At 43.2% G+C, this 24,104-nt stretch overlaps 1 protein-coding gene across 1 annotated transcript in view; it reads right to left on the bottom strand.

Annotated features, from left to right (window-relative positions):
- NMNAT2 (nicotinamide nucleotide adenylyltransferase 2) overlaps positions 1–21,150 on the bottom strand; it is a 101,524-nt gene extending 80,374 nt beyond the window's left edge. Inside the window, exon 1 of the mRNA XM_036344594.1 lies at positions 20,963–21,150. Coding sequence (XP_036200487.1) covers positions 20,963–21,047 — 85 coding nt within the window. The 5' untranslated portion in view covers positions 21,048–21,150. The remainder of the gene's footprint in view (positions 1–20,962) is intronic.
- Between the last annotated feature and the right edge of the window lie 2,954 nt (positions 21,151–24,104).

Here is a 24,104-nt window from a genome sequence, read left to right as displayed (position 1 = left end):
CCTGTCCAAACCGCCCCCCCCCACCCACCCCCCATTAACCAGATGCTCCTCGGGAATCCATTGTTCAGTTCTCTTACTATGGTATCTAGAGCTGGACTTCGCACACATGGTAATTAATCAAATGTCACAAACCATTAATTCTCAGCTCAGTTGACTTTTTCATAAGGCAGACATGCATGAAAGGTACTTTAGGAAGATTCCTATCCAACACTTTAAGAATAATTCTCTGTTATAGTTTTTTCTTTATAGCACTTTTTTGTTTGTTTTTGTAATGTCTGTTTCTCCCAACTAGGATATAAGCTACATATGGGCAGAGACTTCATTTTGGCTTATCACTGCATTTCTGGCACTTTAGAACAACGCCTGGCACAGAGAAAGAAGTCAGTAAATATTCATGAAGTGAGTATTTGAAAAAGAATGGTCTTTGAAAATGCTCACCAATCCTTGTGGGCAACCTTTCTTCTTCAACCAAGCCTGAGTTAGGGTGTCAATACTATCGCATTCCCCTCAAAGCAAGCACAGATCATGAAGCACAAGGAAAAGAAAGGGTTTTTTTCTGGAGGGGGTTGGGAGATGAAGAGAAGTGACCTCACACAGACCACAGCATTTTACTCATTCCCAGATCTCCACTGAGCAAGCTCCTGGCCCACCAGCTGGCCGACCCTCTACCCTCCCATGCTGCCCCCTCCACACTACAGGTCCTCAATGTTCTGCCTCCTGGATCTCTGTGCACCCCCCTCCTTGATCCTGAGCAATGTAGGGTCCCTGGTTTACCATCCTCCAGCCTGCAGTCCCTATTTAGCAAAGGACATACCCCTTGGGATCCACTGTTTTTAGAAGGAATCCAGGGAATTAAAAATAAATTTTCTCTTTTACAACTATCTTTATTTTTTCCATCGCACACAAAGAATTTGAAGGCCGGCTTTTCCATTTTAAAATTACATGACCTCAGTCAAACTGCATAACCTCTTCACCACCGTGGTCTTCTCATCTTGTAAACACGGGGCTGAAACTGATTTTTCAGGGCGGAGTTGTAACAATTAAACGGGACAAAACAGACAAAAGCACCTGGTGCAGAGCAGGTATTAAAGAACATGTTACTTCTCCTTTTTTCTTGAAGTAAACTCTCAACTATCCCCAAGGACCCACGCATCCAGAAGACTTGAGCTTTTTCAGAATAATGCCATGGAAACTCGTTCCCACTGAGAAGGTTGTTCTATGGTCCCCAGGCCTTGGAAGGCATGAACTGCATGGGGCAGTTCCTGCAGGCAGCCATGGTGAGAGAAGGTGGGAACACTGCTGCTTTCTGCATTGTTAGCTTATCAATCAGAGGTGACTGAATAGGGTGAGCTGCATGTACATCACTGTGAAAACAGCCACTCAGAAATGCCCAGGGTACCAGCCAGCATCGAAAGGGAGACTCGCAGGTCTTAATGACCAGAAGGAATAGACTTTAGAGTTCAGGTGAGAAGATGTCACATGCAGAGGTCATCTTCGCACCCTAATCCTGTCACCATCCCCCTGTCCTCAGCTTCCTTATTATGAGGTGGCTGAGCCTGAGATGGCACCCCTGCCTGCCTTCATGGTTGGCATCATACCAAGTATGTGAGAGCTCTCCCCACACGCTATGATTTCCGGCTGGTACATCCTACTTGCCCCACAAATACTTGCTAGCTGCTTGAATCTAATTGTAATGGCACAAATTATACTGAAAACCAAAATTGAAGACTCTTGGTTGCTTTCTAAAAGATAGATTCAAAGGAGCACGTGGAATTTTTTAAAAAGATAAAATAGCGCAGGCTGGGAATGGCTGGCCAGATAAAGCTAAGTCCCTTTGGCAGAGAGAAATGGAAAGGATGGCACACTCATCCAAAACAAAAGAAATAAAGAACTCCGCACCCACGCCAGGACTGCCTTCCTAACGGATGATGTGAAGGAGAAAAGAAACCACGTGAGGCTGAGGGACAGTTTGAAGGTCAGCCTGGGCCAGAGCATAACATTTTTTCCCCTTTACTTTTTATGAAGTCAGTGTTTGAAAAGACCATGACAGTTTTGACAGCTCCCTCAACCTGCAATCACTTGAGTGATGCACAAGTGGGTTTTAATTCCAAAACTGATGCCTAAAAACTGATAAAAAACCTGACCAAGCAATCTGGAAGGAGGGATTGGGACGTCGGATACTTTGCGCGTAGATCAGCACTGAAGAAGTTCTATCACACGAGGACAGTGTCTTAGAGAAACACCTCCACCACCACTTCAACTGAGTTCTGTTCCTGCTCCTTTTGCGTCTTTCCCTTCCCCCTTCAAACCCCAGCACCTCCTCCCCCATCCTCGCTCTCACCTTCCTCCCTATTTCACTGAGAGAATGGGAACTCTCAGAAGAGAACTTCCTCATACTTCCACCATCACATCAACCCACCTACTGGCATGTGGCGCCATAGTCTCACTTTCTCTCCTGCTACTATGGCTGAATTTTTCGGTGCTCCCTGGCAAGGCCAATTCCTCCATTTTTGCCTATTTGAGAACATTCTTTCAAGATTCTTCTCCTCTCTTTCTTGCACTACTAGTTTTTCCATATCCATTGGGTGATTCCCGTCAGTACTGTATGCAAACATGATGTTATTTCTCCCATTTAAATAAATAATAAACAAAGACCATCTCTTGACCCACGTCCCTTTCTAGCCATCCACCATCTAAATTTACTCTCTCCAATCACACTCCTCTTCTTATGCTCACTCCAGTCTACTTTCTGCCCCAATCATTCCAGCAAATTTGCTCTTGTCAAAATCTTGCTTTGAGACACCAACAATCAGTTCTCCGTGCTCATCTTGGTTGGCCTCCCAACAATGTTTGACATGTTGGTCTTGCACCACTGAAGTGCCAGCTTCACTTGACTTCCAGGCTATCACACGCTCCTGATTTTCCTCGGCCTCACTGGCTGCTCTTTAGAGTCAAGGTTGCTGTCTCTTCCCCATCTCCCCAGTCCCCAAATGCTGCAGTGTCACAGGACTCAGTCCTTGACCTCTGCTCTAACGACACTCCCTCCCTCTGTATTCTCAGCCAGTCTGTGGCTTTAAATATCAACTATATGCTGATGACTCCCGAGTTATTCATTTACTTATATTTTTGGCTCATGCTGGTATATGCTTACTCAACATCTCCACTTGAATGTCTACCCATCCTCTCAGAAGTAGCATGTCCAAAACTGAGCTCCTGATATTCCCTCCCACGCCTGCTCTTCCCACAGTCATTCCACATCCGTCAATGTCCATTCCATTCTTCCACTGGCTCACGACAAAAACCTTAGCTCATCCTTCATTCCGTGTTCTTTCTCAACAAAGCAGATCATTAACAGATCCTATTGGCACTTCCTGCAAATATATCTAGAATCCCATCACTTCTTCCTACCTCTACCTCCCTGACCCAAACTGCCATCATTCCTCCTCTAGATTACATGTAGTAACTTCCTAACCGGTTTCCCTCTCTAGTCTCAGCCCCAATGTTCCGGTCTCCACACGGCAGTCACAATAACCCAGTGGGAGGCAGATCATGTAACCCTGCTCTTCGAGACCTTCAGATGGCTCCCCTTCTCCCTTGCAGATAAAGTCAAAGTCCTAAAAATGTCCTATGTGACCCCACACCATCTGCCACCCAATATCTCTCTAACTTCATCTACCATCATCCCCCTCTACTCTAGACACACGGGTTTACTTTTCTCTTGGGCATTTGAGGGAAGTCCTCACCTTTGCACTGGCTGTTCCCTCTGCCTACAGAGCCCACTCCCCAGCATCCATGTGGATAAATCCCTCATCTCCTTCAAGTCTTTGCTCAAGTGTCACCATCTAGTGAGGTCTCCCCTGATCACCCTTTAAAATTGCAATGCCCTCCCCAACATCCTCTCTATTCCTCTATTCTGCTTTTCTTTTTCTCTATTTTACACCTTGGCGCTTGTAACTCTAACAGACTACATAATTCTTTATTTTATTTACTGTCTTTCTGCCTCCTCTAGACTTGTAAGTGCCGAGAAAGAGGGGGATTTTTTTCTGTTTTGTTCTCTGATGTACCTCAGGCAACTGGACTAATGCCTACACATAGTAGACACTTGAATAAGTACTGGTGGTGTTGATAAGTCAACTCATAGGGAGCATCGGGAAATCACACGAACCCTAGCCGCTGCAGAAACTAACTCATCTCAAGCGGAAGATAAATTCATTCTCAGGCTAAATATACTTTTACTATAGCAAAATTATACCATCTCAATCATCATCATCACAATAGTAATGACTTTTATATTTATATGGTGCTTCTAATTTACAGAATACTTTCTCCCATGTGGTTGTACTTCATCCTCAGGACAACTCCGAAGTTGAATAAGGCAAAGAATGTCGATTCTATGTTGTAGATGAGAAAAATAAGCCCCAATGCAGTTACATACCCAGCTTATACATCCCCCCAGACAATGAGTGCAACACTGTGATGAACCCAAGTCCCCGGACTCCAGGATTAAAACTATTGCTTCCATACCAGTCGACCTTCAAGGAAACAGTGTGTCCTTCTTTGGAGCACTCAGATGAATTAAAAGGATCTGGAACCCTCACTATCCTACTTTGGCTCTTAATTTGTTCAGCAAATATTAATCAAGTACTTCCTATGTTCCAGCATTGTTCTAAACACTGGGCAGACAGGGCAGAGTAACACAAACCAGGACAAGATTATGCTCTCATGGAGTCTATATTCTTAGAGAAGAGATGTCAATAAACAAATAAACATCCCCTAAACTATGTCAGGGGGTGATAGTGCTGGGAAGGGGGTAGGGATAAAGATTGATTGGGGAACAAAGCAGATGAGCTATGTTAGAGGTGCCCAGAAATAACTTGTTAACCTGTTACCCACCAGCCCTTCCTCCAGCAGTGCTTCAAATCGTTGGGTGGCGATAGTCTGAAAGGTGGCATTATTATACATTTGAATAAGACGTGTGTTCAAGATTCCCAATCTTGATGCTAGGGAATAGGGGTGCTAGCAAAGCCTGGTTGACATTTTCAGAAGAAAGCACTAGGACAAACAGCCCAAAGTCACAAGACACAGAATCTGCTCCTGACCAAGAGCTTTCTAACAAATGAAGCTGTCCAGCAATGAAACAGACTGGAAATGAGCTCTCGGTCATGAAAACTATCCAGTAAGCGATTGAATGTCCTCTGAAGTCTCTTCCAACTACAAATCTGATTATTTTCCATTCTTTGGAACCTCTTTTTACCCTAAGTCATCATCCGTTCCAGTGGGCAATGTGTGAGGACAGGCACAAAAATCTGGCCAAAAACCAAGGTTCTCTTGCCAGCCCTCAAAGACAATGAGCAGTCACCTGACTGCTGTCCTAGATCCTTCCAGCAGCAGCAAGAGCTGAGTCTTCTGCAGGGAGATTAGAGGCACAGTCTATTCTAGCCTTACACTGCAGCACCTACCAGGGGCTCACGTCTAAACAAGGTGCTCTGTCCACGAGGAATGGGCAGGATGTCTTTGCCAGTCACTCTGATCTCACTGATAGCTAAGCCACCAGCAATTACAAAAAGAAGCAGAGCACATTGTCCTGGACAGGCCACCACCTCCCCAGTGACTTGTGGATGCTCATCGTAATGTCCACATGCACAGGCCTTTCTGAGATCCCAGCCTGTTCACAGCATCTCTAGATGGCAACCATCCACTCTCCTTTGCCTTTGAGCCATTTCCTGAGTCCTCCACCAACAGCGGAAACAGACCTCCAGGGTGATTGTGTGCTGGCCCAGGCAAGACATCACGGGACAGACACTGGCAAAAACTATTACCCCCATTTATCCATCACTTACTGTGGGCCAGATAGTTTGTTAAAAACACTGTATGTGACAGGATGGCTATGACCTTTATATATGTGGCCACATACATCAACATGCTTGGAGAACCACACCTGGGCAGAATCTGACCAGCAGTGGTGGCTTCTGCTTATTGAGTTGGTTAGGCCGGCCAAGGGATTTAAAGAGGTGGGCAAGGTGATGGAGGGACAGCTGGACCAAGGAAGCTAAATGCCGGGGCTGGGGGTGTGTGTGTGGGAGGGGGGCAGCCAGGGCATTTTGTGGAAAGGATATGGGGAAGTAAGGGGCAGTTGCTAGAGGAAGAGAGATGAACTTGCAGCCATAAGGGGAAGCATCAAATGTCCTCTCCCTAGAGTTGAGTAGGGCATTCTGGAAATTGTTGGTGATTTACACTGTAACCGTTACTAGCTCTTCATAAAATGTTTGGTGAAATAGACATCACTTAGGCTTAGGGTCTGGATCTATGATTTTGCAAGGGGAGCAATAAGGCACTGGGGCCCAAGGTGAGAGCCAGGTTGTCAAAGGAGGTGGTGTTACAATATAGTATTCACAGGATTTCATTTAATCCTCACAAGAGCCCAACAAGGTAGTTATTATCTTACTTATTTTATAGTGTGTGTGGGGGGAGGAGACATTGAATAATCCGTAGACACTCTTGCCAACTACAGTGCAAACAAGGGGGAAATTTTATATCTGTCCTTTCTGACTTTGTGCCTTTAAGTTAGCAAAAAGGTGAGTGTGGCTACTTCATGGTCATTACCCAGGACCTTTCCTGATTTGCTCCCAGTCTTCCTCTGTTTCCCTCCAGTGGCTCCTGGATCTGAGCGGACCCCCTCCTATTACTCCCCTCTCCATCCTCTGGACTTGTCCACAGGCCTCTCTGGTGGTCTGCAGAGTCCTCTGGCCCCTCCACCTGTGGTTGCCTTGGGCAGGATCCCCAAGAGCAGTGCAGGCCTCTCTGCACACAAATCCACAGTCCCTACCACAGAGCCCAGGGGCTCACAGAGCAAGGCAGCATATGGCAGTAGTTAAAACTGTGACCTCAGGAGTCACAGCATGTGGGTCTACATTTCTGCCCACAGGCACTTGCTGGGTGGCTTGGCACAAGTTACCTAACCTCTCTGATCATTAGCTTCCTGAGAATGAGAATAGGATTGTTTTAAGAATTAAAGGAGGCAAGGCAAGGAGAGCACTTAAAACAGTGCCTGGCACAAAGTAAGTGCTCAGTGAACATTAGCTCATGTGTTAATTGATAGAGATTATTTATCGGAGAGGATGAACCTGCCCCAACCAGGGTTGGAGATCGAAGTTGCAACCCAGGAACATGCCCTTGACCGGATATCGAACCCATGACCCTCCGGTGTGTAGGCTGATGCTCTAGCTACTGAGCAACACAGGCCAAGGCTCAAACACAATGTCTTTATGCATTTCTTTAAAAAAAGGAATAATTTTTTACCACAATAGACAGAAATAAACAATTTGCATCTAAAAGAAATGTGTGGTGTAAATTACTATAGATTGTATTGAGTGGAGGATTGAAGCAAGTGTAGGGGATCAATGGCAGAAAAACCGCATTAAAGTACCCCCATGGCCACGATGGGGGTGGGACTCACTTCTGAGACTGTCCTTACCAGCTCTCCACCGCGTCTTCCCGGTGCACAGTTAGAGTTCCATACAACCACAAATAAAACCTGAAGAACCAATCTTAACAAAACAAGTGCAGCTGGGAAGAGCACATTCCAGATGGAGAAGTCATTCCAGCCCTTTTTTATGAATATTCAGAGCCATTTGATTTGCTGGGCAAATGAGGATAGTGGGCCTATCCATCCCCAAAGGGTTCAGCAGGGAGTTCTTTATTCACTACATTTAAATGCAAATGATCACACAATTGCATGACAATACACTTTGAAAAGTTGATTTAAAACAGCCCAAGGAAAGGATTAAGGGACCAATAAGAAGGGTTTTGTTTTAATTTTCTACAGAGGTTAAAGTCAGGCCAAACAGAAGCCCAAAACTCAAATGTTACCGCAGGAGCCAAACTTGTCACTAAATAGAATTCGTTTATGTTCCTCCTCTTATGAAGAAAGAGAAGAAAAAAATTCTTTTTTTTTTTTTTTTTTTGATTATCAAATAAAATACAAGCAGGACTCCTGATCGGCATGAGCTTACCTCACACCAAACTGATAATAATAAAAGCAAAAGCCCAGAAACTTGACACGTAGCCTAGCCTGTGCCATCCTGAGGGTGGACGCATATCCTTAGAAATACTAGAAAGTTTCCAGATCATTATTCTGATTTGTGGAAACCCTGGTTGTTCAAAGCCCCCCAGGTTGGGAACCACTGACATAGGAACATCTTCTAACACAGACATTCATGGCTTTGAATGACAAGGGATAAAGACTTGATTGTTGGAAGTCCTTGAAGAATGGCCCATTGTGTCCAGCAGGAGTCCACTGTGGAGGGGAGCCTCAGAGACCCGCCATTACGTGAGAAAGATGGGTAAGACCATAAATCCCTTCCTTTAAATGCTAACGTGTCACCCACTGTTGACTGGGGTGGAAGCATTATTGTATAGCTCCAAGATGGAAATTAGACATTGTCCCTATACCAGCTTCATCTGCAACTCAAAATGTCAATCAAACAAATGTAAAATGGGAAGGAGAAAGACCAGTCTGTACATGGAGGTCATATAGACAGCAGTTATGTACTAGCTAACAATATCTCACTTTGAAGCAAGAGGATGTCTGGGATTTGCAGCAAAAAAATATAAAGCAGGCAGTAGTTAAGGGTACCAGTGAATCAAGATTGGCAATGAATTGATTATTGAAGTTGGGTGACAGGTACATTGAGGTTCACTATATCATTCTGTTTACTTTTGCATGTGTTTGGAAATTTCCTGAAGAAAAATGACTTTTTTGTTATTTGATTTTTTTAAAAAGATTCCAAATGCCCAACTTAAATGTGACACCACCCAACTCTGTTGGGACAAATTCTCCACTGAAAAGAAAGAGAGCACTTTGGTCGCTCTCACGGGAGCCCTGGGAAAAGGGCAGTGCTAATGGCATAATCGTGAAGGGAGGAGCTAGACGAGATAGGAAGAAAGTTCAGAGTTCAGTCCCAAACCAGGACCTTTAAACATGGACAACAGAACCCATTTACAACAGATCAGTCCCTGCAGTGAAATATCAAGGAACTTGGTAACTCAAGAATTCCGAGACTTCCAGTTTCAGCCTTGACCGGGAACCGGCAAAGTTTCTTTCTTATTCTAAAAGCAACATGTCACTCCAGTGTGTGGTTGGCATCATCTCATATAATTAAGCATGTGCGTTGACTGCAAAGTTCCAGAGGATACCACACCTTGATGATATACCAGTCAGGGGTTTCTTGTTGTTTGTTTTGTTTTTAACCAGCCAGATTTTTAAATAAATAGGATTAGTTTAGCAGCTTAGTCTACCAAATTGATTGATTATTCAGAATGTCAGGATATTTTAGCATGCAGGTACCCATCGCTAGCAGGTACCATAACCAGATTCAGTTCGAAAGAGGTAGACACAGTGCCATAAATACAGTAAGCCAAGTCCAATAATAAATAAGATAGCACACAGTAGGGCCACATCAGAATGTTGCATCATGAACTGGATATAACACTTACAGAGGGATATAGACAATAAAGATCCATTCAAGGAAGATGAGCGAGGATGTGATGAAGAGTAACATCGGCACTGGATGTCCAGCTGAAGGTCCTGGGTCTTATTAAACCTAAAGAGAAGACTGGAGGAGGAGGACAGAGTAACTGTCCTCAGCTAGTCAAACAGAAGAGAGATTAGACCTGCTCCGTGGACCTGAAGGAAAAGAACTAGGGCCAACACACGGAAGTCTCGGGAAGGCCTATGTCAGCCCAATAGAAGGAACAATCTTGAAAAAAGTAAAACTGAGCCAAGTGCCCTTTGGCTCCTTTGGAGGCTAGTGTGTTCCCGGGAAGCTCTCAGGCGGAATTTGGACCCACATTTGTGAAGATGTTTTAAAGAGATTTCACGACTGGATGGGCATCTGCATGAATTTTGAAAAGGCTTTCAAATGGAGATTCTGTGATTTCTGAAAATGAAAACTTCTAACGGACAAACCAAGGTCTTTTGTTCATTTGTTTGAAGTCGAGTAAATAACATACCAAGTTCCCCTTTGCCAGGTGCCATGGACATGAAACCTTTTTCAAACTAAGAGTAAATAAAAAGAAAACTTTAGTTCCCCTGCCATCCTCAAACCACTTTTGCCTCATGGAGAAGCTGTTCTAGATGTACTATAGGTCTGGATAAAACATCCAGGAAACAGTTTTCATCCTTGACTCTCATTTTTCTTTTTTTTTTTTTTTTTTTTTTTTTTTGCTGTTAAAATTTTATTTTTTATTGTTAAAATTTTATAGGCATTATAGTGGTGTTGTGGTTATATGTTTCTTTTTTTTTTTAATATATTTTTTATTGATTAAGATATTACATATGTGTCCTTGTCCCCACGTTACCCTCTACCCCCCACCCCCCCCACCCCCACTCATGCCCTCACCCCCCCCGTTGTCCATGTCCATTGGTTAGGCCTATATGCTTGCATATAGGTCCTTTGGTTGATCTTTCCCCCTTACCCCCACCCTCCCCTACCTTCCCTCCAAGTCCCGACAGTCCAATCAATGCCTCTCCGTCTCTGGATCAGTCCTTGTTCATCAGCTTATGTTGTTCATTATATTCCACAAATGAGTGAGATCCTGTGGTATTTATCCGCTCTCAAGTTCCATCCATGCTGTGGCAAATGGTAAGAGTTCCTTTTTCTTCTTCCTCTTCTTAAAGAATACCTTTCAGCATTTCATATAATGCTGGTTTGGTGGTGATGAACTCCTTTAGCTTTTTCTTATCCGTGAAGCTCTTTATCTGACCTTCTATTCTGAATGATAGCTTTGCTGGATAAAGTAATCTTGGTTGCAGGTTCTTGCTATTCATCACTTTGAATATTTCTTGCCAGTCTCTTCTGGCCTGCATGGTTTCTGTTGAGAAATCAGCTGACAGTCGTATGGGTACTCCCTTGTAGGTAACTGACTGTCTTTCTCTTGCTGCTTTTAAGATTCTCTCTTTATCTTTTGCTCTTGGCATTTTAATTATGATGTGTCTTGGTGTGGTCCTCCTTGGATTCCTTTTGTTTGGGGTTCTCTGCGCTTCCTGGACTTGTAAGTCCATTTCTTTCACCAGGTAGGGGAAGTTTTCTGTCATTATTTCTTCAAAAAGGTTTTCAATATCTTGCCCTCTCTCTCCTTCTGGTACCCCTATAATTCTGATGTTGGTACGCTTGAAGTTGTCCCAGAGGTTCCTTACACTATCTTCATATTTTTGGAGTCTCTTTTCTTTTTTCTTTTTCGGTTGGGTATTTTTTGTTTCTTTGTATTTCAAATCTTTGACTTGATTCTTGGGATCCTCTTTTCTGCTGCTGGATCTCTGTAAATTATTCTTTATTTTAGTCAGTGTATGCTTAATTTCTAGTTGGTCCTTTTTCATGTCCTCCATGGTCTCCCTATACTTATTGAGGGATTCATTAAATTTATCGGCGGTTTCCATAAAATTCTTGAAAAACCTTATAACCGTGGCCTTAAACTCTATATCCAATCGTTTGCTTTCCTCCATTTCTGCCATTTGTGACCTGTTTCTTTGTCTCCGCATTTTGGCAGCTTCCCTGTGTTGATAGAGTGGCCCTGTGCGCCAGGTGTCCTGTAGGGCCCAGTAGCTCAGCCTCCCCAGTTACCTGGGGTGGACACTCTTGGTGCACTCTTGGTGCCTTGGTTGTTGTAGAATCACTGGGAGGAATTGACCTCCAGGCCAATTGGCTGTGAGAATCAGCTGTGTCTAAAGTGGGAGAACTTCTGTGCTGAAGACACCCTTCTGGGGCAAGACTTGCTTCAGTGGGGCTTTGGTGCTCACTGAGTCTACTCCCTGAGTGCGTCCCTTATGGATCTGAGGAGTTGCAGTCTGGATGGTCCCCCTCTGACCACTGGGTACAGTGGCTCCTGGATCTAAGGAGGTGCTAATTCAGCCTCTGCCTGAGGCCACACAGCAGGAGCCACGAAGAGGCTCAGCTGTGAAGCAATGCAAGCCGCTGCGGGGCCTTGGGCCTTCTCTTGGAAGTTCCAGGTCTGCCTGGTTCGGCTGCAGTTAGGTACATTCACATGCAAAAGCCTCTGCCGCAGCCTGGGTGGGGCGGGGTCTCAGGGAGTCAGAGGGCGGAGAAAGCGGCCATGGCCGATTCTCCGCCCAGAGTGGCGCGTCTCAGTGTTCCGGTAACGGCTGCAAGCACCTCTGAGGGAAAGCCGCCCTCAAGTTCGCTCGCTGCCGGACAGACCAGCTTCTCCCCGTATGAGACCTGGGTCCCCAGAGACTTCCCGGAACCGGAGTTCAGAGCCGTCGGGAGTTTGTGATTCAAAAAGACAGCCGCGTCCTCAGGTGCTACCCCCTTTCCTCGCGCGCGTGCGCGCGCCGCCGTACCTCTGCACTTCACCTCCGCAGCGCCTCTGGCTCTCAGCGTGCTTTTCTTTCCTTCTAGTTGTAGAATTTACACTCAGCCAGCCTTTCTGTTGTTCTGGATGATGTTTGCTCGGTCCTTTGCGGTAATTTTCAATTGTTGTGTGAGGCAATAATTTCCCGGTGTTTACCTATGCCGCCATCTTAGTTGCTCTCTGACTCTCATTTTTCACTCCTGCCAAGACACATACGTGATCGCCCTCAAATATGACTTGCCGGTTCCCACTGTAGATATCTAGGATGGCTATACTCTGGGATAAGGGTCCAATCTAGGACTCACCCACCTTCCTACCTTGAGGCAACAATCATCTCAGTTGTGAGGTCACTGAGTGTTTGCTATTTGTCCTGTGTTCTGACTCTGTCCTACTTGAATCTGTTTTTCTGTGTTTCCTGGTTCCCAAATTCTTGATCTCCTATGCTACCTAAACTCTGACATTCTGAATATTCCTAACAGTTCTATCGCCCATTCATTTGCTAAATATATCTAGTTTCTTCCATGTGCCTAGACCACTGTACTAGACACCTTAGGAGATACAATAAGCCATACAACTGCCCTGACTGGTTTGGCTCAGTGGATAGAGCGTCGGCCTGCGGAATGAAAGGTCCCAGGTTCGATTCCAGTCAAGGGCATGTACCTGGGTTGTGGGCTCATCCCCAGTAGGAGGTGTGCTGATCGATGTTTCTCTCTCATTGATGTTTCTAAGTCTCTCTCTCTCTCCCCCTTCCTCTCTGTAAAAAATCAATAAAATATATTTTTTTAAAAAGCCATACGACCCTGGCAGGGGTCTACATCTGATAGAGAATATGAAATGTGGGACAGAAATAGCTACAACCCACTGCACAGTGTGCTAAATGCCCTAAGAGAGGTACAGACCAAGTGCTGTCAGAGCTCAGAAGGTGGTGAGCTGCTGCAGGAAAACGAGATGTAACTGCAAGCACAGCCTATAAAAGCCGGACGCAATTGGTGTGCTAATTCTTTTTAAATCCTCAAATATGAAGGCATATAAACTATTAGATTTAAAGAATAGGTAGCTGTGAATCAGGAAAAGTATATCTAATGTTCAACCGCAGAGAAGCATCCAACATTAGCCAGAGGGGCTAATCAATGTCCAGTGTGAGCCAGACGGGAGAAAATCATCCCCATTGTGAATACGGCCATTTCTTAAGTCAGCCAGAAAAATTACAGTTACAAAATTGGAACTGCATTTGCTGCTCAAACGAGTCTTTTCAGAGATTCAGTTTAGATTGAAAAATTATTCTTTAAAGAGTTCCTCTGGATAATATACTTCAACTGCACTTTATATTTTTAGAATCCTTTAGATTCACTCCCCATTCCAACCCCCAGAGGTAGGTTACATCAGGGGTAGGCAAACGTTTTCAGTAGACAACCAGATAGTAAATATTTTAGGCTCTCATTCCAGGCAGTTTCTGTCACAGTGCTTGGCTCTGTTGTTGTAGCATGAAAATAGCCCTAGACGATACTTGTGTGAATGAGTGTGGTGGTATGTGAATAAAACTTTATGAATACTAAAATTTGAATTTCAAGAAATGTTCATGTGTCACAAAATGTTATTCTTCTTTTACATTTTTTTCCAACCATTTAAAAATATAAAAGCCATTCTTAGCTTGCAAGTCACATTTGGCCAGCAGGCTGTAGAGTTTGCTGATCCTGGCTTAAATCAATCACACTATATACGAATGATAATACAAAGGCTAAAGGAGACTAAGTGTATTCTCAAATCAATAGCTATTTAGTTTATTAATTTCCATATAGAGATGAATAATAAAGCAATAGGGAAAGACTGAGATATTTACCCGTGCTTTGTAACATGATTCACAGCATGGGAAAATCACATATTATCTATAAACTTCAATTCCCAACTGGCTGGAATGGCTCAGTGGTTGAGCGTCGATCTATGATTCAGGAGGTCACAGTTTCATTCCCAGTCAGGGCACATGCCTGAGTTGTGGGCTTGATCCCCAGTGGCGAGGGGGGCGGGGGGGGGGGGCGGTGCGTGAAAGGCACAGCCGATCAATGATTCTCTCTCATGATCAATGTTTCTATCTCTCTCTCCCTCTCCCTTCTTTTCTGAAATCAATAAAAATATATATTTTAAAAAACACAACACATAAACTGCAATTCCCTGTGGCATAACAAGTAAATAATTTTTAAACTGTGCATAGCAAGAGTGGTTCATGATAACTGAAGTAATTATGTCTTGGGTTTTTTGTCTTTCTTAATTTTAATTCATAATAGTGATAATTCCTAAGTTTGCTTAAATTTGCCTTGTTTTAAAAATCTTGTAGGCCATGTGATGAACCACATACTGCTAAATATTTATCAGCACATAAATATTTCAAAAGAAATACGAACAGTTATTGATGTAGTTTAATCTCAATGCTCCATGGAATGAGGATTCCACCTTTCTTTAGGTACCAAGATGAAGTTTTGGGAAAATGTTGAAGAATAAAGCATTGGAAAACCCATCCACTACACACACTGAAATGTCACTTGTTTGAGGCTTTAAAATTATATAATAATAATAAATTTCAAGGTCATAGAGACCCATACCTTTATAGAAAGAGCAGAAATATTCTTGTTTGAGACGCCTGAAAAGATTAGAGCTGAATACAAGTGTCAAAAGAAAGGATCTCCATGGTCCTTATGCTTCAGACTATTAAGCCTGTGGAAAAGAGAACTGGGCACATGATCCAAATTCTACAAAATCATGGAAATCACACTAGGGTGAATGGAGTTCACCAAATGTAACATAGTTGAACAAGGAGGGGCCATCCCATTGAAGTAAAAGGGGGTACATTTAGAACCTGGGTGAGAACAGCTTCCCATCAGAGTAGTTGTTTGTTTAATTGACTGTTTGGGTGGGTTGTATAGCAGTATAATTTTTCACTTGGTTCTTCCTTCAATAGATATGGCCTGAACAATGTACAATGGTTCCATTTCAGAAAATAAAAATAAATAAATAAGTAAAGTCATTAAAAAAAGGAAAAGTCTTCTTTATTTCAAAGAGCAATACAGAAATAAAAACAATGATGGGGAAAGGTAGCAGACCATGAAGGTCTTGTAAGCCATTATAATGACGTTATCTCTGAATAAGATGGGGAGCCACTGGAGGATTTTGAGCAAAGGAACAAACTTATCTGACTTATGTCTGGCTTCCATCTCAAAAGGATCCCTTCGGCTATTTTGTTGAGGATTGAGCATTGGGGCCAGTAATTCAGATAAAAGATGCCAGTGGCTTATTCCAGGGTTTTACATGGGGAAAAGTGGTTGGTCCTTGTTATATTTTGAAGATAGAGAGCCCCCCCAAAACACTGGCTGACATAGATGGGATGTGTAAAGAAAGAAGGATCAAGCATTAGCCCAAGGTTTTTGACCTAGGAGACTGGAACAAGGGAAGCACTATATGTATTTAGTGTTATCTAGGGGCCATACTTCACTTACCCTCCTACTGTTGGGCAAATATTAAAGAAGGTAAAGATGTAAAAAAATAAAAAATAAAGATGTAGCAGCATGGCTACCCATGTAGAGGCAACATGATGCTGGAGAAAGAGTAGAAAAAGAGTGCTATTTAGCTGCCACCATCCCCACCTTTGAGTCTTGCTCCTCTTCCACCTTCTGTTCTTACTCCCTTATCCCCAGAATAACAAGAATTGTCCTGGCTGGCTCACTTGTCCAGACCTAAGAGAACTGTGCAATAGATGTAATGGAAAACAGTTTAATGGTAGTAGTGTGTAAAGAATTTCAAATCAGTTTAGCTCCATTATTAAAATGACAATGGGGAAGATGCTGATGCTGATAGAGTTTGTAACATTTGCCGTTGCTGCCCAGTTCATGGAGGGGAGGATGTGTCACTGAGGATGGCCTCAGTGTCAGGAGGATGGCCTTAGTCACACCACCATGCAAGCTGCTGACATCTTTTTGAGCTAAAATATTTCTGAAGCTATCTGCCAAACTGTATCCAAAAACAGCAAATGCATTCCGTGCAACTGAATGATTATAATTGGAAAACCTCTGGCAATGGAAAACTTCATCCCTTGTAAACTGATGCTACATTTACATATATTGAGATATGGGACATATGAAGAAATAATGTAATTCTCTATAAAATAAATCCCTCTATCCCAGTTCTTAGTCTGTTACATCAAATCCTAAATAATTACTTTAAATGTCTTTGTTTTGACCAAAATTTGTGTTATTGTTTAAAAACAAAACAAAGCTGGTGTTGAAGAAATATGTAACGCATTCCTTTGTGTCCTTAGGATATTTTTGAGCAATTTGGAATGATTTTAAACACTTTAGAAATGAACGAGAACTGTACTAAAAAGTGTATATTTCACAGTATCATTAAATATATATTAAGGGACCACTATTGGTGGCTGAGGAGACAATGTTATAAAATTTAGACTTGAATCTTTTTAAAGGAAACACTTTCAAAACTGAGTTTTCATTCTCTTTCTCAGTCATGTATAGATTACTTTCACAACTATTGCCTAACACAACGCAGAGATTATCCATTTAATTTTGATAAAATCTAAATTCTTTAACATGACTTATAAGCCTTCATAATTTATCATATTTCCACCTACTTTCCCAGTTTTATCTCTCATTCCCTTTGTCCTTGAACCATCCTGAACTTTTCTTAGTTCTAATGTGTCATGGCTGTCTGTCTCACCACCTCAGCCCTTGTGTGTAGTTGATTCCTCTAGGTGGAACAAGAGTCTATACATTCACTTTTTTTTTTTATTTACTTAACTATTGTGGAGTAAATGTGTGCCTTTAAAATAGACATTGCAAGCATATTAAACAATTTCTCGATTTCTGACAGTTCTCTACATATTAGTAGCAACTCAAACTCATTTTTCATGTGACTTCTAGTTGTAGCAACAGGGGCTGCATTTCCACTTCCACAACAAATAGAGAGAGCCATCTTCATTACCCTTTGGGAGTTACAAATTGGATCGTGTCTCTTTGCAAAAGACCCAGTGGTTCAAAGCAAAAATATTTTGAATTAGAAAAACTGGGAAATCCAATTATTTTGCAACCATCAAGAAACAGGATACATTTCTGCTGTGATCAAGTCCCTCAATTCCTTAATTTTTTTTATGGCAAAACTAATCTGATCAGTTGTTTTCTTATTTTTCTATTTAATTTGCTATCTGATTTCCCAGTGGTAGGTTCATTGACAAATTTAGCAATGTAATTATAAAAAGGAGTTATACTGAAATAGAATCTCTATATATGTATTAAGAAAGTACATGTTTAAAAAATCTGGCATAACATTATCTTCTTATGTAATAAGGTAGACCCATGAAATAAAACATTATTAGATCATGGGTTTACTTTTCCAAAAATGTTGTATTTAGCCCTGAAAACATTTTAATTACAGTAAAGTATATAGGTTTCAGATATCTCTATACAAATGTTATTCTTTTACTATATGTTTCTATAGCCACAAATAGTAATAATATCAACTCCCCTTTCAGAGTAAAGGGAAAATTTCATTTTAAAATATTTTACAAATATTGACAACCGTACAAGTACTACTTTACCGAGGTAGTGAGTTTTTAGTTCTGAATGCCACCTCTCTTTTTATTGGTAGTCTTTTTTTTCTTTGATTAATCAGTGCATTTCAAAATACAGCTCTATTAAAAGTGTCTAACACCAAAGTTCTGTTTAGGTCTTAAAAAAATGTTTCCATTACAAATTTCAGGCAACTTAAAGAAACTGTTGATAATTTTATTGCATTAATTATTTCTGTATTGTTGGGGAGGAAATTTAAAAAGCCATTTAAAAGAAGAAAATAGTTTGTGGGTAATTGTTTTCTTTAGAAGTGGGAAGGAGCTCTTAAGGAAATGCATATTTAGGAATCTCATTTAGTTGATGGCCCATTTGCTTCCAATCTCTATTAGTATATGTTTGAAGAAAATAGAGTTCATGGAATTATGCAGTCAGCAGATTAGTGAGCACTTGTCCCTGGGTTTGGTACAGTTCAAAGGCCTCTGCAAGTGGACTCAGAAAGTCTCAAGTCTGCCACATGCTCTCCATGTCACTTAAGCCACTTAAGAAAGTCCCTTGGCCTCTGAGCATCTGTTTTTCATTTGTAAAATGGAGATAACGGTGCTTTTCTTGTAAGTTTGCTATTAGGAATGTGACACAACATATATGAAAAGGCTTTGTAAACTAGAAACTACAAAAATCAATTATAATATTTAGCATGAGCTCTAAGATTCTCATAACAGATTGTACAAAAAGTTGAGTTTATATTTTGTGTTCTTGTTTCCTTTTCACAGGCACATGTGATAAATCCTTTATTAGGTTATAAGCTCCTTGCCTAATTAAATAAAGACTTTTGCACAGTGAGCATACCACCTCCTCCTTCCACGTTGTTCTCTGGATTACATGTGACTAATGGACACTCAAAAGGTTTTATGGACAGATACTGTCTTCTTCCTCAGTTCCAATAACAAGCAAATAGTCACTACTGTCAAAAGTCTCTTTTCACCTATTCTCTGTCTAAACCTCCCTATTGTAATCCCTTCCTTTTTCCACATATTCTATCCTGTAAAGTCATGAAGAACTGGCAGGTCAGCATTGACTTAATAAAAGCCTTTATCGTTGTTACCAAACTCTCTTCAGACGCAAGACAGAGTCCTTGGTTTTCTGTCTAAATCTGTCCCTCTCGCAAATCCCAACACAAGCAGGATTAACTACATCTTTGGCCCCAGGAAGAAGGCAGAGTGTCTCCTGGCTCAGGGAAAATTCCTAGAGCCAAGAAGGTCCAGAGGAAAAGTCCATCCCCATCTGGGCAAGTGAGAGGACTACAGTACACCCACATAAAATGGCTAGAGGAAATACGAGCGGAAAGAAAAGGAAGGACAAGGCTGAAGACATCAGAAGCAAAAGAAAGTGAAAGTACAGTGTTCCCAAGGCTCTGTCTGATATTCCTTTAGAAGACTGAAGAGATGCTCTGCTCTACCCTGATGCTTAACAAAAGTCTTTATTTACTAGGTAAGTAGGTATTAGCTCCTAATAAAACGCCTTTCAAAGCTGAAGGGATGGTGAGGAAAGGATGGCTACCTCTCAGTCCCCCTCCTCGGATCCTATACATGTGCCTACCCTTGGCTCAAAGTAATTCTGTATTCTTTTTGTGAGGTTTTTAATAAGCGGACCCAGTTCAACGCACCTTTTAGGTTTAGAGAGCATATTTTTAGTGTAAGACACCTCTCCCAGTGTTTGCCGATATGATGTGGCTTTCACTAAAGAGCTCAGCGATCCTCAGGCTCCCGGTAAACACGTGTGCCCGCGCCAGCTCCGGCACACCCTGCATTTCAGCACCGCTGCCTCTGGATAGCGCCCTGTTGGCCGCCCGGGTCGCCTCCCACGGTCACTCATCCATCCCCAGCCCACTCGTTCTCCTCTTCTCCTTTCCCTCAGTGCCAGGAAAGAAAAAAAAAAAAAAGCACCCCCAACTTCTAATCTCTCCTTAAGCCTGCTTCCGCGTCCCTCCCTCAGGGTCTAAACGTGCACACCCCCGCGCCTGTGAGTCTGGCCGGAGATCTCCGATAGGCATCCATCCCCTTTCCCTTGCCCTTGCTAATCCCAAACCAGCAGCCAAGAGCCGGCTCGCTTCCTCTCTCTCCAAGCCCAAAGCCTCCAAGAAACAAACGGCGCGATGGTGTGCACACACACACACACACACACACGCCCCAAATCGCGTGAGCGCGCGCGCGCGCACACACACACACAGTCATACACACACACTCGCACGCCACAAGCCTCCCAGGTGCCATCGCCGCCCTGGGAAGAACGTCAGCCAACTTGGGTCCAGATCCATCAACACCAGCTGGGGAAGGCCTCTGGCCTTGGCCCCCGCCCCCCTCCGGGCAGCGGGTCCCCACAGCCAAGCCCAAGCTGGCCAGCATCCCTCTGCCCCATTCATTCAAGCATCCACCTCCCGCGGGCAAAACACGGTGCACCACCCGCAAACATTCCCCCCCTGGGCCACCCCAACCACCATCCAAGCCCTACATTAATGTGTTACTGGTTGTTGTGAGTGTAATGTTTGTGTCTCGGACGCACAGACATCATTTAACTCCTTCGAGCTTTCCTCCCAGCCTAAACAAACCGCACGTTATCTCCAACCCCCTCCTCCTCGCGTCTCCGCGCCCCAACCTCTGCCCCCATCCCGATCCTCCTCGGCCAAGTACCCAAACCACCGCACAGCCGCACCCAAGTTCTCGAACCTCGGCCTCCCATCCAGCCCAAACCAACACGCACCTTCGCCCCTTCCCCTCCCCCACCTCTTGCCTTCCCCCCACCCCCCACCCCGAGAGCCGGGTCTGGCCCGAGCAAGTGACGCCTCGAAAGCGCAGTCAGCGTCCCCTCCCCGGAGCCGGGAATGGAGGGGCTGACCTCCGACCAGCGGGATCAGCCAGCGTACCCCTCCGAAGGGCCACTCGCCTCCCAGCTCAGTCGCCCTGGAAAACACCGGTGCCGGGACCAGCGAGAGGCGGAAGCAGCCTCGGGGGGTGGGCGGGAGGACTCACCGAACATCTGAATGTGCCCTTTGGTGATGGGATTAAAGCTGCCGCAGGCCAGCAAGATAACGTGGGTCTTGGTGGTCTCGGTCATGGTGCGGGTGGGCTCCTCGCGCTCGTCGCGGGGTCGCTTCTTTTTGTGTCTCGATGTCTGCAGAGAGAGAAAGGAAGGCGAGGCTCCGGCGGCGTTGGATGCTGTGGACTCCAAGGAGCCGCTCCAGACGCAAACCGCGTCACTCCCCGCCTCCCCTTAACGCTTGCATCCCCGGCAAGATCCGAGACTGCTTTTGTACTGTTCTGCTCCCTCCTTCTCTTTCCTTCCCAGCTTCTTTCGCGCCTCTCGACCTTCCTTTCTCTACCCCCACCCTACCTTGTTCCATCCCGTTTGCTTTTTTAGTGTCTATCCAGACAAAATGTGGTACCCAAGTCCAGAACCATGAATACTTACAGTATGGTGTGAGCTCCTCCTCTTACCTCCGTCTGACTTAGTTTTCCTCCCTCATTCTAACACTTTTCTGTCCACATCTATCCTCTAAATCCAAAAGCGTTCGATGGGAAGAACTGTTTCTTTCTCTCTTCCTAAGATGTTAAGTGAGGAATGACAGTTGTTCATTTCAGGAGTGTTTATTACTGCCTTTGTTTTGCCCCTTATCTGATGATTGTGAACTGCTGAACTGAGCCAAGAACTAGGGAAGCCTCGATCCTTCCCCTCTTCCCTTTCCTGGGTTGAAGCAATGAGATCATATTGGGAGAACATAAATGGGGCACCATGAGCTAAAGTTGTCTTAGAAAATGACTGTGATCTTACATAAGCTGCCAAAAATGAGGCAAAGATGTGCGCATTCAATAAATGTTTCTTGGGTGCTCACTGTTGTGTTTAGGCTTGGTTATAAAATCTGCTGATAAAGCCAAGTCCCTGTCTTCACCGACTGCACATTCTACCGAAAGGAAACAGACAATACGCAACAGATCAAGAAAATATTAGATGGCAGTTGTGCAATGCTCCATCGGTGAGTGTAATTTACTCTCTGGCTGTGAGTGGAGGAAAGGGGACCACTTTACATGAAGTAGTTAGAGAAGGCCTCTTTGTGCAGGTAAGATTTAAACTGAAACCTAAAAGATAAGGGGTTGCTACTACAAATATTTTGGGACAGGTAAGAGTTTATTGTGCTAGTAGAAATGAAAGAAGGCCAGTGTGGCTAGAGTATATGAATAAAGGGGGAAATCCTAAGAGAGAAGATTGGACTTGTGAGCAGGATCCAATAAAGTAGGGCGTATAGGTTAAGGTAGGGTTAGGAATAATTTAGAGAGGAATGAAATAAGGAAGCCATTGGAGAACTTCCACAAGGGAAACAGAATGCTTCCAGGTGCCAACATTCTGGGCCTCGAGCTCTAGTCTAGGAGGACAGAATTGCCTGTGTCTATGTATCTTTATTTGGCTGTTGTTCATATATCACTTAATGTCTTTTGTAATAAGTGGGGTATCTAGTGGGGGGGAAACCCATTGAAGCTTTTAAGCAGAGGAGTGATTCATAATTTACACTTTTATAAGACACGTCTGGCTGCTAGGTGGGAAATAGGAAGACAAGGAAAGCATTTAGGGAAATCTGCTGGCAGGCTAAGCAAATGGGATGGTCCTTGGACTAAGATTTATAGAGGTGACGCTGCTGAGAAGCAAAGGGTCTCAGGATAAGTGTTGTAAATAGAGTTTTTGAGCTTTGCAAAGAGATTGAATTTGGAAGATGAGGGAAAAAGAAATCTAGGAAAATGCCTAGAAATTTGGCTTATGGAAATGAACAGGTAGAGACTGAGAAAGATGGGAAAGGGAAGTGTGAAAAGCGAGCAAGTGTTCTGTTCTGATATAATAGATAGACCTAATAACTCTTCTTTTTTGAACTGGCCTTTTAAAAATTGAGATATGATTGACGTATATCATTGTATTAGTCTCAGGTGTACATATAATTCTGAACATAGAGCTCCACAAATACAAATATTTACCTTTCCTGGGCTTCAAGATTCTTGGGTAAATTGCTTGTCCAAGAGTATATAATAGGTGTGCAATAAATACTTGTTAAATGATTCTGACTAGCAAATCAACCCTAATATGTATAAAGTTTATAGTTTAAATACAGGGGTCCTAAGAATTGGTGTATATCAATAATGAAGTTTGCATCTTCCCTGATACAGAATGCAGATTATTGGGCCAGAAAGAGCAAGATGTTGAAGGGAGGCTGACTTGGGTATGAGACAATGACACTAGCTGGGCAATTAACATGATTATAGTTAAGCAATAAATATTTATTGAGATCTGCCATGTGTCAGGCACTTGATTTAGGGGCTTTGAACGAAACAAAGTCCCTGCTTTGGTACAACTCACATTTTAGAGGGGAAAACAGACCATAAAACAATGAATAAATCTGATGATAACAAATACCACAATGAGAAGGAAGCAGGGTAAGAAGAAAAGGAAAGGGAAATTCTCCTTTATTTAAGGTGATCAGGAATGGTCCCTCTGATAACAAGGTATCTGAGCAGGGACCTGAAGGAAGTGAAGAAATGTGTCACTTGCTAATTGTATGGCTTTGAACTAGAGCTGCTATATTGCATGCCCTGTGTACTATACATACAGGGGTATAGTATGTATCAAATAAGACCATGTGTGAGTAAATGACTTTTTTTTAAAGCATATTGTCAGTTTTAGGCCAAACTCCACAGTTGTTATGTTCAAAATACGTATTTTTGTGTGTGTGTTTAGTTTTTTTATGATTATTTTTAATCCTCACTGAAAGATATTTTTCCATTGATTTTTAGAGTGAGTGGAAGAGAGAGGGAAAGACAGAAAGAAATATCAATGTGAGAGAAACACATAGATTGGTTGCCTCCAGCATTCACTGCCTCCACCCCCACCCCAGGGCCCAAGCCGGGTAGGAGCCTGCAACCCAAGTACTTGCCCTTGACCAGAATTAAATCCAGGACCCTTTGGTCCACAGGCCAACACTCTATCCACTGAGCCAAACCATCCAGGACTGTTTAGATTTTGTTATTGATGACTTTGTCAAGGATGTTCTGGAAGTTACAATCTTAGAAGACAATGGATTTGAAAACAAATAGCCAAAAAGCATACTAAAAGCAAATTAATTTTCAGTTAAGA

Source organism: Myotis myotis, unplaced genomic scaffold (genome assembly GCF_014108235.1).
Source record: "Myotis myotis isolate mMyoMyo1 unplaced genomic scaffold, mMyoMyo1.p scaffold_m19_p_18, whole genome shotgun sequence".
NCBI classification, from domain to species: domain Eukaryota; kingdom Metazoa; phylum Chordata; class Mammalia; order Chiroptera; family Vespertilionidae; genus Myotis; species Myotis myotis.
This window is presented reverse-complemented; position numbering and strand designations above follow the sequence as displayed.